The following is a 12,774-nucleotide window of genomic DNA, read 5'->3' as shown; positions in this document are numbered from 1 at the left end:
TGGCATCTTCCCTCTTGGTGTGTCTCTGTGTTTATTCTGCTTTTTTTTTTTTATATAACTCATAAGTGATTAGGTTTAGGACTCATTCTACTGTGGTATGACCTAATTAACCTAAGCAAAGAAAAACCTATTTCCAAGCAGGATTACCTCCACAGGATTTCAATACACATTTCTGAGGGACACAATTCAACCCAAAACACAGACCAACTCTGGTTTTCATTGGTTTACTCATTTGAATGTAAGATCCCAAATATCTGAAACTAGCTTCTAAACTGGGACACTAGAAGATTTAGAGATAGTTCTAAATACCTGGAAGAGGGCAAATGTTAATGCTGGTTTGGGAATCCCAGGAGTTGGAATATAATGAAGCAAAGACTCCTTAGACTAGTCTTTCTACCCACCTGGAAAATGCAGTCTAGCTAGGGTTGAGGTTAAATGATATTTGCTGAGAAATTAAGCTCACAGAAAGTCTTGTAAAATCCTGCTTATAAAATTGTAAGGGAGGTAAGGTGGATAGCAACGAGGAATAAATATAACTATTAATTTAAACTTCAACAGTTTGGAAGACCATGCCATTCATAAAAAAGTTATCTGATGGTCACATTGGATTCACTCATGGATTTATCAAGTAAACATTAACTGAGATCTTTATTAACTGACAGGTATTGCACTGGGAACTAGAGCTATAAATAAGACACGGCCTCTGCCTTCAAATAGCTTTAGTGGGGGAAGTAGATAAGTGAAATCTATGATTAACTGTGGTAGTTACGAAACAGGGATATACCTACTGAGGGGGAATATAGGAATAGTACCTTGAAGGGGACTGAGGAATGGATTGTTTAGTGCATTTGTGTGCGAGTATGAATGTGTATAAAATAAGGAAACCTAATACTGTTACCTGGTATTAAGTTTTCCTGAAAAGTTTCAGAAGTATCCTACCCTTTTCCTTTTATTTATTTATTGTAAATTATTAAGACAAAAGTAGCATACCTTGAAAATTGAAAGTTAATATTCAGTTTTCATAGATGAATTAAGAATTCTTTTTGTGAATTAAAAACAAAACAACACAATACAATACAACCACAACCTGAAGTGTCTTTAGTTTTTGTGTTTAAGTTTTCAAAATGGGTACTCTTATTCTCTTGAAGCCAAATTAATAACCTCCTGGAATATTAAAAATATGTAACTATTAACCTACAGAAAGATTGCTGTTGAAACTTTTTTTTTATCCTTATCAACAATTAAATGTATCTGTGGAAGTAAAAAAAAAAACAGAAGCTTCCCTGGAGCAAAACATTTCTAACAATTAGACACCTTTTATGAGAAGCCCAGAAAAGGTGTGACTGATTGCTTTCTTGGATTAAAGCAGGGATACAAAATTAAAAAAAAAATTAGATACAGATGTTCAGTATATTGATATTAATTTTACTTTTCTGGGTACCATTTCCTCAGCCACTTGGGTTAATGGCAATTTGTTTCCACAGCAGTGAATATGTGTCAAAATAACTAAGCCAAGCAGCACAGTTCAGTAGGTTTTTCCACATATATGTATTTTGAAACTGGGCAAATGTTTCTAATAAACAAAATGTCTAGCATTTGTCTTATAATGACTTTCCATATAAGTAACATAAAATGTATTTATTCATTCAACCAAGACAAGTCAGACACTGAGCTAGGTTCTGAGGGATTCAAAAGTAAATGAAACAAGGTCCTTGGCTGGATCTCCAGTCTAGCAGGAAACAGACGATTAAACAATAATTACAATACAAGGTAATGGGGCTTGAATGAGATATGAATAAAATGCTACAGGAAGATAAATTTTCCTCCTAATAAACCTAAGTTAACATAATATAGTTTACAATCACACAGAAACACACACACACAGAAACATAGTAAAATACATCAAGAATGGTTGATCTTCAGATAAACAATCACAACGAGTACTTACATGTTGTGGCCCTTGATATTTTACAAAACATTTATCTGTTGTAAGGTAGATGTGCCAACTTTAATTATCATTGAATGTCTTTGTCCATGATCTTTGTAAGCAACTGAAGGAATCACGTCTTTCATTTATGTATTCCAAGACCCACGCAAAGTACTTGGTACGTAGTAGTTTTAACAAGTGTTGGATGAATGCATGCATGCGTGCAAACATGGATGTTGATGACTGCACAAAGAGCACACCCTCTTGAGTTCACAGATACCATAATCAAGTAGGGCAAACAATGTTTTGATGTTCCATATATCAGAGTTTTTTTTATATCAGAGAGTTTCACTAGACAAAGAGGAATGAAGTTTGATAGTGTCATGGATTGAATTATGACCCCCCCAAAATATGTGTCAACTTGGCTAGGGCATCTTTTCCAGTATTGTGTGATTATCCTCCATTTTGTGACCTGATGGAATTTTCCTGTGTTGTAAATACTAATCTCTGCCTGTGGATAATGAGTCAAGATTAGGTTATGTTAAAGAGGATTAGGTCACAGCCCCGATGTAAAGAGAGTTTCCCGGGAGTGTGGCCTGCATCACCTTTTATCTCACAAAAGATAAAAGGAGAGAAAAGCAAGTAGAGAAAGAGGGACCTCCTACTACCAAGACTCGGGGTCCCTGCACTGAGGAACTCCTGGACCAGTGGAAGATTGATGACAAGGACCTTTCCTCAAAGCTGACAGAGCAAGGAAGTCTTGAAGCTAGTGCGCTAAATTCTGACTCAGGAAGAAATTAGTCCACAGGACTAATGGTCCGCACAAGCCACAGCCTCTTCTAGCCTGAGACAAGATAACTAGATGGTGTCTGGCTACCATTATCTACCATTTTGACTAGGGACACAATAGAAGGTCCCAGTTACAATGGAAGAAAACTGTAGACCAAAACTCAAATTCATGAAAAAAATCCAGACTTACTGAAATAATAGAGACTCAAGGCCCCCTGAGGGTGATTATACCCATTTAACTTGGAACCGAAGCCACTCCTGGAGGTCACCTTTCAGCCAAATAATAGATTGGCCTATAAAATAAACAATAATACCTGTAAGGAATGTGCTCCTTTAAACATGCAACTATATGAGGCCAAACAGTTAACATTTACGCAAAAGCAAAGATAAGAAGGCAAGGAGGGGCAGGGAAACTATTGGATGGATGAAAACTGGGCAGGCGGAGTGGAAATGGTGAGAGTGCTGACAGATTATGGAGACTGTAATCAATGCCACAGAACAATTTGCGTATGAGCTGTTGAAAGGTAATCTAATTTTGTGTGTAAATTTTCACCTAAAACACAATAAAATATTAAAAAAAAAATCTTAAATGGCTCACAAGCATTAAGGACCCTTCATTATAACAAACTTAGTACAAAAGCCTGGCACTGGCACATGGCAGATACTGGTAGCAAAAAATTAATGAGCTAGGTTGTGTTAAGAAAATGAGTTATCCATATTTTTTAAAACTAGATTGGATTCTCTCACAAAAATCAGTTTGTTGTGTATTAAAAGACTTAAATGTGAAAGAAAATATGGAATAATTTAAAAATAATCTCTGCTCAGCTCTTCAGTTCACTGCTGGGTTTATTAGAGCCTTGTCCTAAACAAGCACATTTCAGGAATCTGCTAATGACTTAAGAGGAATTTGTGCCCAGAATGTTGGGTCCCCTTTGCTGTACTTTCCTCTCCAGGATTTTGCCCTTTAAGTCCCAGCCACTGGTAGCTCCAAACTCAACTTTGGTATCCTCAGCCTAGTAAGACTTCTGGTTTTTGCTACGGCTATATTCTTCAGCAACCCAATTTTCAAAGTACTCTAAAGAAAAAAGCCAGGGTAAATGCGGCATTCACTTCACACTTCCCTTCTCTTAATGATTAGATCCTGTCTATGCTGGTTGCTCTCAACTCCTTCAAACAGTGTATGTATTTTGTTCAGTTTTTTATAGATGTTTTTGGCAGCTGGGATAGTTCATAATGAACTGTCATGGCCAGAAATGATGCCTAGTCATGAGAATCTCTTTTTGGTTGCTCATCTTTCTGATTCTTTCTTTTATAACTTTAAACATTTCATCATTAGTTATTTTATATTGTATTTTAAATAATGGCAATATCTGAAGTTTCTGATAGTCTAAATAAATCTTCTGTTTGTTACTTCTGCTGACTCTGATTCACGGCAGGTATGTCTGGTGATCTTTCACTGTGAGATCACGTGTTTTAGTTACCTAGTGCTACTAAACAGAAATACCACAAGTGGGTGCCTTTACCAAACAGAAATTTATTTTCTCACATTTTAGGAGGCTACAAGTCTGAATTCAGGGTGCTGGTTCTAGGGGAAGGCTCTCTTTCTCTGTCAGCTCTGGAGGAAGGTCCTTGTGTCTTCTGAAGTTTCTACTCCTGGTGATTTTCATGTGGCTTGACATGTGTCTTTCTCCATCTTTGCTTCTTTTGCTTGCTTGTTTCATCTTTTTCATATCTCAAAAGAGACTGATTTAAGACACACCGTACGCTAACCCAGTCTCACTAACATAACAAAGACAACACATTCCCAAATGGGCATAGAGGTTAAGATTTACAACAAATATTTTTGGGGGACACAATTCAATCCGTAACATTGTGTTTGGTTTATTTTAATATGGGAGAATCCTGGAAGCTTAAGGTGATGATGTTTGGGTTTGCTTCTGCTCAGAGGCAGGGTTTGTATATAGTCCTGGGACCACATGAGGTTCTCAGCTTCAACTGAGTCTCAGTTCAGCTCCTTCATTTTGAGGTTTAGCTTCTACATAATTTCCAACTATTCTTTAAGAATTATTTCTAGAACCTTCATCATCTTATTCCTGCCTGATCTATACTATCACCAATTTCTTTAATAATGGTCTTTTGTATGAAACAGAAAACCAAACACAATATCTAGATTTGATCTACCAGAGCAGAGTACTAAAAAATTATTACCACTTTTGTTCTGGAAATTCTACTAGTGTTAGCATAGCCTAAAGGTAAGTTGCTGCTTTAGGCAAATTTGAAAAAACAAACAAAGGGGGGAATGCGTAAATATCAGATACATGAAACAACATGAAACTTCTTATTTATGAAATCAGCTACGTAAATTGTAAAGTGTGAGTCAGAATTCTATTTAATCACTGACAATGTAAGAATATCACAAAAATATCAAAGTAGAAGTGGAAAGCAAACAAAACAATGTATTGCATCTTGTGAACAGACTTACAGCTAACATACATACCCCTTCTCCCCTTTTGATCATATTATATCTCTATAATGATGTCATACTATTGGATCATCAAATTAAAACCTCATTTTTTCCACACCATACACTTGATATTAAGTTATGTCCCTCCAACCTATATTTCTGAAGTTGAGCTTTAAACCTAAATGAATCATATTGAAAAATCTAGAGAGTATCAAGTTCTTAACACTGGAGTTGCTCCCCTCTGAATTGTTTACTTTTTTAAATGATAAGTTAAATGGAGTTATCTTTCCTGAGGGAATAATTTTAACAGCTAATAAAGCCTAGGTGGGAGGTTACAAATTCCTGAGGAGTAGTTAAAACCGAGATTGAAAATGAGGGATATTTTTAAAAAGATTACTATACTGAAAAGCAAATTGAAGAGAAATAACTTTGGAAATAACCTGACAGACCTAACTGATAAAAGCATATAACTAGCATATTCAGTAGTGTATCTTAATGTCAGTCTCTTTTTATGCATTCAACTAATGAAAAGATATTTTTCTAACCCTTCAATTAATCAGCTATATCTGGTTAACATTTTTAAATACTTCCTGCTGTATCTAACTCCTTTTCAATTGCTTTTTATTTCAAAAGTATAGAAGACTAAAATAGCAAAAAGAAAAATACCAGCCATTGGAAATATATTTTACAGATCAAAATTTTATGAAGGGAAAATAGTTCTTAGGAGAATAAACCTTTAAATGATTTTAAAAGCTGCCCGTTTTATTTTTTGATATGTTTAATCTTAAAAATCTGAGCCCTTGACAATGTCTTTAAAAACGTGAAAACATCAATGTTGGCAATATGGTTGAGATTTTTTTAAACATTGAAGATACATTCATAAAATAAGTTTCTGTTATTCCCCCGATGCCACATATTTCAGGAGAGACTGCAATTTTTTATTGTAAAAGTAATACTCATTAAGATAAAAAACTTTAAGTAGTAAAAAGTAGAAAGCTTCATACATTTCCCAATATTTATACCCAACCTCTATTAACATTTCAGTGTATTTCTTTTTGGCCATTGTTTTTCTGTATGTATAATTTCATTTGTAATATAGTTTTAATCATACTGTACATATAATTTTCATCCCTTTTTCCCCACTTAACCTTAAGTCACAGAATAAATTCCAGAGTCAGAGGAACGTGGATAGATGAATGCAGCCACTGATGGTTATATATATATATATTTTAATTGATTTTTATTGTGTGTTAAGTGACAGTTTACAAATCAGGTCAGTCTCTCACACAAACATTTATATACACCTTACTAGACACTCCTAATTGCTCTCCCTCTAATGAGATAGCACAGTTCTTCCCTCCACTCTCTCTCCTTGAGTCCATTCGGGTAGCTTCTGACCCCCTCTGCCCTCTCATCTCCCGTCCAGACAGAAGATGCCAACATAGACTCATGTGTCTACTTGATCCAAGAAGCTCGTGCTTCACCAGTATCATTTTCCATCCCATATTCCAGTCCAATCCCTGTCTGTGATGGTTATTTTTACATTACTCTCTATAGTTTAAAGATCGTTTTTAGGAAAACATACAGGATATAAGAATCATGTACTTGTGCTTTCTTTTATAGCTCTCCACTGTATAGTTCCATTAATCAAATAATAATACTATACAAAGCATTTATTCTTCAAGATAATTTTATTTCTCACCTTTTGAGCTGCAAGATGGAGGGCTGTTCTCTGGCTATGATCAGTTTTATTAACATCTGCTCCTGCCTTCAGGAGAGCATCCGCACAATCCAATCTGTCAGCCAACACACAATACATAAGTGGTGTTCTCCCAAATTGATCTTCTTCGTCTTTAAGAGCAGAGTTTCCTATAAGTATAAGAAACAGATAGTGATATTGATTATTGCTATTACAAATGGAACTAGAAACTATATTTACTAAATGTTTACTATCAAACACTGAGCTAAATGCATGAAATGTACTATCTCATTTTTACTTACCTTATGAGGTAGATACAGTAGAATCTGTGAAAGTCAGAACCTGTGTAAAGTGGAAACTTGTCAGAGATGAAAAACTCAAATATCTTCTACCAAAAGGAGCCATAGAAAAGTGGCAAGACCGAACCCTGTCAAAGGCACAAAACTTGTGATACCTGGAAAAACAAGGCAGTTCTGTCAAGTTCTGGCTCTCACAGGTTTCACTGTATCATCACCCCCCTGTTATACGGAACTGAGGCTCAGTGAAGTAACCTGTCTACATTCACACTGAAAGTAGGTGGTGAAGCTAGAATTCAAACTACTGACCTTAAAGACCATTTTTCTTAACTATTATGCTATGCGGGAGCCCTGGTGGCACAGTGGTTAACAGGTACGACTGCTAACCCAAAGGTCGGCAGTTTGAATTCACAAGCTGCTCCCTGGAAATCCTATGGGGCAGTTCTACTCTGTCCTATAGGGTCACTATGAGTTGGAATGAATTCCACGACAATGAGTATATGCTATGCTGAATTGTACTTTGTGATATGTACCTAGTTATGTTCCAGTCTCATTCCTTTCTCTTGTCAATGAATACGTATTTAGTATTTAAAAAAAAAAAATTTTTTTTTTTTTTTTAAATATTGTGGTATGTTTCTATGAGTGAAACAAAAATGAATCATGGTTGGCTTCCCGTTCTGGAAGTACCAAAAACAAAAAAACAAACAAAAAAAAAAACCGCAAACCTGTCGCCCTCATTCTGATTCATAACGACCCTACAGGATAGAGTAGAACTGCCCCATAGGGTTTCCAAGGCTATAATCTTTACAGAAGTAGGCTGTCCCATCTTTCTCTCTTGGAGTGACTGGTGGGTTCCAACCACCAACCTTTCTGTGAGCAGCTGACATGTAACTACTACACAACTAGGATTCCCTGGCGTAAGTACATTCTACCCTAATCCTTTTGCTAATTACAACCAAAAACCCTAGACAAAATTCATGAAACATGGAGGAAAGAATGCAGACTCGTTAGCGACTGCTGGGCTCTTGAGGGACAACATGATGGTTTGAGTTTCTTGGAGTGTTTTGGTTTTGCATCCTATATATATTCAGCCTGAGTATAGATTGGATAATGAGTTCATAGATTGGAAGTAGAAATATTGTTATTTCTTCCTAAATTGATCTATAGATTCCACACAATTCCAATGAAATTCCCAGAAAGTAATTTTTGTAGAAATCAATATGTGGTTGTAAAATTTATGTGGAAAGGCAAATGTACAAGAGTGAAAGAATTTTTGGAGGAAAAGAACAAAGATGGAGGACTTGCACTCTAAGACTTCAAGACTTATTATAAAGCTACAGTAATGAAGACAGTGTGGTAGTGGCAAAAGAATAGATGCATAGGTAAATACAACAGAATAAATAGAACAAATACGCTCTCACATATATGATCAATTAAGATAAATTGGACTTCACGAAAATTAAAACCTTTTCTGTTGGCAACACAGTCAAGAAAATAAAAGGATAAGCCACAAACTAGGAGAGAATATTTCCAGAACACATTATCTGATACAGCCTTCTATCTAGAATAAACAAAGAGGTCCTGCAGCTTAATAATGAGACAGATAATACAATTAAAATATGGTGAAATGTTCGACTAGACCTTTCACCAAATAACCATAAGAAAAGATGCCCAATAAGTTTACTAAATAGGGAAATGCAAATTTAAGCCACAAGGAGATATCATTACACATCTATTAGAATGGCTAAAAAAGAAAAAAAAAATTGACAATAACAAATGCTGGTGAAGATGGTCAAGGACTAGAACCCACAAAAAAAAAATAGGGAAATGCAAATTTAAGCCACAAGGAGATATCATTACACATCTATTAGAATGGCTAAAAAAGAAAAAAAAAATTGACAATAACAAATGCTGGTGAAGATGGTCAAGGACTAGAACCCACAGACATCTGCAAAATGGTACAGCAGCTATATTAGTTTCCTAGAGTTGCCGTAACAAAATATCACAAACTGGTGGCTTACAAGAACGGAAATTTATTGCCTCACAGTTCTGGAGGCTAGCAGTCTGAATCCAGGGTTTTGGCCAGACCATGTTTTCTCTAATGGCTCTAGGAGAAGATCCTTTTTTGTCTTTCCTGGCTTCTGGTAGCCCCAGACGTTTCCTGAGAATTGTAATATAGCTGTCCTTACATGGCTGTCTTCCCTCTATCTGTGCCTCTGTGTCTCTTCTCCCCTTTTATAAGGACACCACTCATAGGGGTTTAGGACCCACGCTACTCCGGTATGACTCATGTTAACTTAACTCATAGCATTTTCAAAGACACTATTTCCAAACAAGGTCACGTTCACAGGTACCAAGGGTTAGGATGTCGGCACATCTTTTTTGGGGGGACACAATTTAATCCATAACAGCTACTATGGAAAATTGCCTGTGAGTTTCTTATTAAATTAAATTTATACTACCACATGACCCAGCAATCTCTTTCCTAGGTATTTACTCAGGGAAAATAAAAGCACGACAGCTTATATGCAGACAAAAACCTGTATGTGGAAATTTATAAGCAGCTTTATTCATAATTGCTAAAAACTAGAAACATCATAAATGGCCCTCAACTGGAGAATGAAAAAAACTATACCACATCTAAGAAATGGAATGCTGTTCAGCAATAAAAAGGAATGAACTACTAATCTACACAATACCATGGATAAATTTTAAATGCATTATATACAAAAGAAGTCAGTCTCAAAAGGGGGCATATTGCATGATTCCATTTTCATGACAATCTGGAAAAGATAAAACTATTGTTGTTGTTGTTGTTAGGTGCCGTAGAGTTGGTTCCGACTCATAGCGACCCTATGCACAACAGAACGAAACACTGCCTGGTCCTGCATCATCCTTACAATCGTTGTTATGCTTGACCTCATTGTTGCAGCCACTGTGTCAATCCACCTTGTTGAGGGTCTTCCTCTTTTCCAGTGACCCTGTACTCTGCCAAGCATGATGTCCGTCTCCAGGGACTGATCCCTCCTGACAACATGTCCAAAGTTGTCCACACAGTCTTGCCATCCTTGCCTCTAAGGAGCACTCTGGCTGCATGCACTTCTTCCAAGACAGATTTGTTTGTTCTTTTAGCAGTCCATGGTATATTCAATATTCTTCACCAACACCACAATTCAGAGGCATCAACTCTTCTTCGGTCTTCTTTACTCATTGTTCAGCTTTCACATGCATATGATGTGATTGAAAATACCATGGCCTGGAGTCAGTCTTCAGGGTGACAACTTTGCTCTTCAACACTTTGAAGAGGTCCTTTGTAGCAGATTTGCCCAATGCAATACATCTTTTGATTTCTTGACTGCTTCCATGGCTGTTGATTGTGGATCCAAGTAAAACGAAATCCTTGACAACTTCAATCTTTTCTCCATTTATCATGATGTTGCTCATTGGTCCAGTTGTGAGGATTTTTGTTTTCTTTATGTTGAGGTGTAATCCATACTGAAGGCTGTGGTCTTTGATCTTCATTAGTAAGTGCTTCAAGTCCTCTTCACTTTCAGCAAGCAAGGTTGTGTCATCTGCATGACACAGGTTGTTAATGAGTCTTCCTCCAATCCTGATGCCCCTTTCTTCTTCATATAGTCCAGCTTCTCGGATTATTTGTTCAGCATACAGATTAAATAGGTGTGGTGAAAGAATACAACCCTGACGCACACCTTTCCTGACTTTAAACCAATCAGTATCCCCTTGTTCTGCCCGAACAACTGCCTCTTGATCCACGTAAAGGTTGCTCATAAGCACAATTAAGTGTTCTGGAATTCCCATTCTTCGCAGTGTTAACCATAGTTTGCTACGATCCACACAGTTGAGTGCCATTGCATAGTCGATAAAACACATGTAAACATCCTTCTGGTATTCTCTGCTTTCAGCCAGGATCCATCTGACATCAGCAGTGATATCCGTGGTTCCACGTCCCCTTCTGAAACCAGCCTGAATTTCTGGCAGGTCCCTGTCGATATACTGCTGTATCCGTTTTTGAATGATCTTCTGCAAAATTTTGCTTGCGTGTGATATTAATGATATTGTTCTATAATTTCCACATTCGGTTGGATCACCTTTCTTGGGAATAGGCACAAATATGGATCTCTTCTAGTCAGTTGGCCAGGAAGCTGTCTTCCATATTTCTTGGCATAGACGAGTGAGCACCTCCAGCGAGGCATCTGCTTGTTGAAATATCTCAATTGATATTCCAACAATTCCTAAAGCCTTGTTTTTCACCAATGCCTTCAGAGCAGCTTGGACCTCTTCCTTCAGTACCATCGGTTCCTGATCATATGCTACCTCTTGAAATAGTTGAACATTGACTAATTCTTTTTGGTAGAATGACTCTGTGCATTCCTTCCATCTTCTTTTGATGCTTCCTGCGTCGTTTAATATTTTCCCCATGGATCCTTCACTATTGCAACTTGAGGCTTGAATTTTTTTTTCAGTTCTTTCAGCTTGAGAAATGCCAAGCGTGTTCTTCCCTTTTGGTTTTCCATCTCCTGCTCTTTGCACATGTCATTATAATACTTTACTTTGTCTTCTTGAGAGGCCCTTTGAAATCTTCTGTTCAGTTCTTTTACTTCATCAATTCTTCCTTTTGCTTTAGCTGCTCGATGCTCAAGAGCAAGTTTCAGAGTCTCCTCTGACATCCATCTTGGTCTTTTCTTTCTTTCCTGTCTTCTCAGTGACCTCTTGCTTTCTTCATGGATGATGTCATTGATGTCATTCCACAACTCGTCTGGTCTTCGGTCACTAGTGTTCAATGCGTCAAATCTATTCTTGAGATGGTCTCTAAATTCGGGTGGGATATACTCAAGGTCATATTTTGGCTCTTGTGGACTTGCTCTGATTTTCTTCAGTTTCAGTTTGAACTTGCATATGAGCAATTGATAATCTGTTCCACAGTCGGCCCTTGGCCTTGTTCTGACTGATGATATTGAGCTTTTCCATCGTCTCTTTCCATATCGCATGATTCCATTTTCATGACAATCTGGAAAAGATAAAACTATAGAAACAGACCAGTGGTTACTGGGAACTAGAATGTAGGGAGTGACTGATTATAAAGGGCCACAGGGGAATTTTTAGATGTGCTGGAATTATTCTATATCTTGATTATTATGACAATTACATGGCTATACATTTGTAAAAATGTAAATATCTGTATATTAAAAAGAATCAAATTTACTATAAGTAAACTATACTTCAATAAACCTTACTATTAAAAAAAACTCCCCAGCCCATCCCGCCCCATCAAAAAAAGATCCCATGGCTCTTGCTATACATTTTAAGTGAAAAAGTGTTTGCTATGTTAGCCACAGGTAACATCCAGGTGGAAGCCCTGGGTGGTGCACATGGTAACGTGCTTGGCTGCTAATGAAAAGATTAGTGGTTTGAGTTCACCCAGAGGTACCCTGGAAGAAAGGCCTGCTGATCTACTTTTGAAAAATCAGCCACTGAAAACTTTATGGAGCACAGTCCTACTCTGACACATATGAGGTCACTGTAAATCGGAACTGATTCAATGGCTGCTGGTGGTGGTGGTGGAATGATTCGGGTATTC

The 12,774-nt window shown here is 37.0% G+C and overlaps 1 protein-coding gene across 4 annotated transcripts in view; it reads right to left on the bottom strand.

Annotated features, from left to right (window-relative positions):
• INVS (inversin) overlaps positions 1–12,774 on the bottom strand; it is a 167,964-nt gene that overhangs the window by 128,814 nt on the left and 26,376 nt on the right. For 3 of the 4 annotated variants that reach the window (XR_007518681.1, XM_049896047.1, XM_049896049.1), the window contains exon 3: positions 6,883–7,049. Coding sequence is in view for 3 of the 4 variants with exons in the window: in XM_049896047.1 (XP_049752004.1) it covers positions 6,883–7,049 (167 nt within the window). In the remaining variant the exon portion in view is untranslated. Of the gene's footprint in view, positions 1–6,882; positions 7,050–7,181; positions 7,222–12,774 lie in introns of all 4 variants that reach the window. The other variant, XM_049896048.1, reaches the window with a different exon arrangement.

The sequence above is a fragment of the Elephas maximus genome, chromosome 9 (genome assembly GCF_024166365.1).
Source record: "Elephas maximus indicus isolate mEleMax1 chromosome 9, mEleMax1 primary haplotype, whole genome shotgun sequence".
NCBI classification, from domain to species: Eukaryota; Metazoa; Chordata; class Mammalia; order Proboscidea; family Elephantidae; genus Elephas; species Elephas maximus.
This window is presented reverse-complemented; position numbering and strand designations above follow the sequence as displayed.